General features: G+C 48.7%; 1 protein-coding gene across 1 annotated transcript; it reads right to left on the bottom strand.

The window, feature by feature from the left end:
* Positions 1–424: 424 nt before the first annotated feature.
* LOC119312201 (pathogenesis-related protein PRB1-3-like) lies at positions 425–1200 on the bottom strand. The gene has a single exon (XM_037587938.1). It carries the CDS (start codon positions 1168–1170, stop codon positions 673–675), a length of 498 nt encoding a protein of 165 aa, XP_037443835.1. The 5' UTR covers positions 1171–1200; the 3' UTR covers positions 425–672.
* Positions 1201–2382: the final 1182 nt, after the last annotated feature.

The following is a 2382-nucleotide window of genomic DNA, read 5'->3' as shown; positions in this document are numbered from 1 at the left end:
GCATGGCGTTGGATGACTCTCCCCGCGGCAGGATTCATGGCGTCGAGGTCAGATCTACTGCATTCACGGGCTGGGCCGCAAGCGAGTCCGGAACCTACGATGGACCGCTAGTCGAGAGCGAGCTTGCACGGGACCACGACCGGAGCTGGATCCAGAGTGAAACCTGGGAGTGGATGGGTGAACCATAATGGCAGATTGGGTGACTGTCACGGCGGGAGTGGCCTATGGCGTGGAGGAGGGAGCGCGAGTCTCAGGAACAAGACCTAGTGTGCCCTCTCGAGATCTACTCCGTTTTACGAGTTGGGATCCGGAAAAAAAATGCACAACATAGAGAACAAGTGCGAGATGACAAAACGGAAGAAAGACGCTTTGATTAGTGGTTTCTAAGTGTGCTGGGTTTTTTTCACAGGGAGGCACATATACCATGCACAGTATAATAGTAGAACCATATATTCATCCATAAACACTGCTTATACAATAACACAACTTATTACCTGAATCATAACGGTACATATATACAGCCGGTCTAAACAATATATGGCCTCAAATCCGGCCGGCTGGTTAATTATATATCACATCTGATCACACTGTGGTTATCAGAGCTTAATCATTTTATTTATGCAATACGCCGTACGTACATGCACGCTCGCATGCATGCATGATGCATATAGCCTAGTACGGGCTCACCCCGGGGAAGTTGCCTGGCGGGTTGTAGCTGCAGATGATGAACACACCGTCGCCGCTGTCGCAGACGACGCGGGCGCAGCCGATGGCCGTCGAGTCGCGCCACACCACCTGCGTGTAGTGCCCGCACGACTCACCCTCGGGCGCCGAGCAGGTGTTGCTGTCGTGGTCGTAGTACTGCTTCTCCGACACCCACGAATTCACGGCGTCCGTCGCCGTCCACTCGGTCCCGCCGCCTCCGTAGAGGTTCTCCCCGTACGGCCGGCCATCAGGAGTATGGATCAGCTGGCAGTCGCCGCGGCGCTGATCCGCGTAGTCCTGCGCGAAGGCTGCCACCGTAGCGTCCCATGTCACCTCCCCAAGGCCCACGTCGGCGCGCGCCGCGTTGTGGGCGTCCACGAAGTCCTGCTCCGAGTTTTGGGCCGTGACCGCCATGGCCGACATGAGAGCTACGAGCAGCAGCACTAGCTTCGTCGAGTACTCCATCGCTGATGAAGAGCTTACAAAACTAATCAAGGAGATATATCTGTAACGATGAGATAGACTGCCACCATGCGTACGTTGTGTATTTATACTGCCTGCACATGATCGATTGCTTCTCTGAGGTATAACTAAGCTTGGAAAGTTTCATAGAAAAAATATATCTCAACGAATTACACTGGTCAAATTCGAAGCACATGTGCGCGCGTTGAGGTAGTCAGGTATAATCGTCCGCGGCCTGTTATTTCTTCTGATCGAGATTACCTCTGCCGATGTGGAGGAACTTCGATCGTCATTTGATCTCGTGGCACGAAAATAACTGCATCATCTTCATTGGCCGAGAAGAGGTCAGGTCGTACTAGTCGGGACACACGTACCTAGTAGCTAGCCAACTAGGTGCTAGTGGTACAAACGTGTAAAATGATTAAGTTCAAGAATATTTCTTTCGGGTTCAAGTTGTACAACTTGTTAAGGCAATTGGTACTCGCACACGTAAGAACCATATTTTGCTTGTAATTGAGTTGTTCTAATACTGTGTGCCGGTTGCTACATAGGATTTATTTTTTCCGTTGGCGATAATATATGAGTAGCTAACATATCTCTTTTATTTTGCTTTGTCATGCCTCTGTCATTTTCATGTGGATTGCAACTTTCGTAACATCCCCCTACCCCCCTCCCATGCACCATTTTTTTATTACGTATAGTGGCTAGAAGCCAATTTGTGCTTCTCCTCGGAACAGGACAAAAGTCAGTTTGTTCTTTAAATTGGAATGTTGTTTGTGGTCCTTGTTGTTAGCCAAATGAGTGTTAATTTTCTTGTTCAGCTTCAAGCGAGATTGATTTAACCTTGGCCATGGTCGTGGAAATCTTATTTTGAACGTACCACCACATGCTTTATATATAAAATGGGGCGTGAGCTTTTTCGGTAACGTGGCACAACTCAATCAGTGGAAAGTTGTTTTTGGCTCTTCTTTTGTCTTTCTAGCTATACTGCAACATTATGATCATATTGATGTCCTAGTGCATGGTACTTGGAGATAAGAAAAACTCGGCAACTATACAATGTGTGCAAGTAGGAGTGATGCAAAGTGATATGCCTCGGCAAAGTGGTCGATCGATGATACAACCGTGGGTGAGCAGATAGAGGCACGAGACAAGTAAAGGGAGTGTCGAAGACGACGGGAAACATGACTGAGATCGGCTGGAGTGGTGGAAGTT

Source organism: Triticum dicoccoides, chromosome 5B (assembly GCF_002162155.2).
Source record: "Triticum dicoccoides isolate Atlit2015 ecotype Zavitan chromosome 5B, WEW_v2.0, whole genome shotgun sequence".
Lineage (NCBI taxonomy): Eukaryota > Viridiplantae > Streptophyta > Magnoliopsida > Poales > Poaceae > Triticum > Triticum dicoccoides.
Note: the sequence above shows the minus strand (reverse complement) of the source record. Positions and strands in the feature narration are given on the sequence as shown.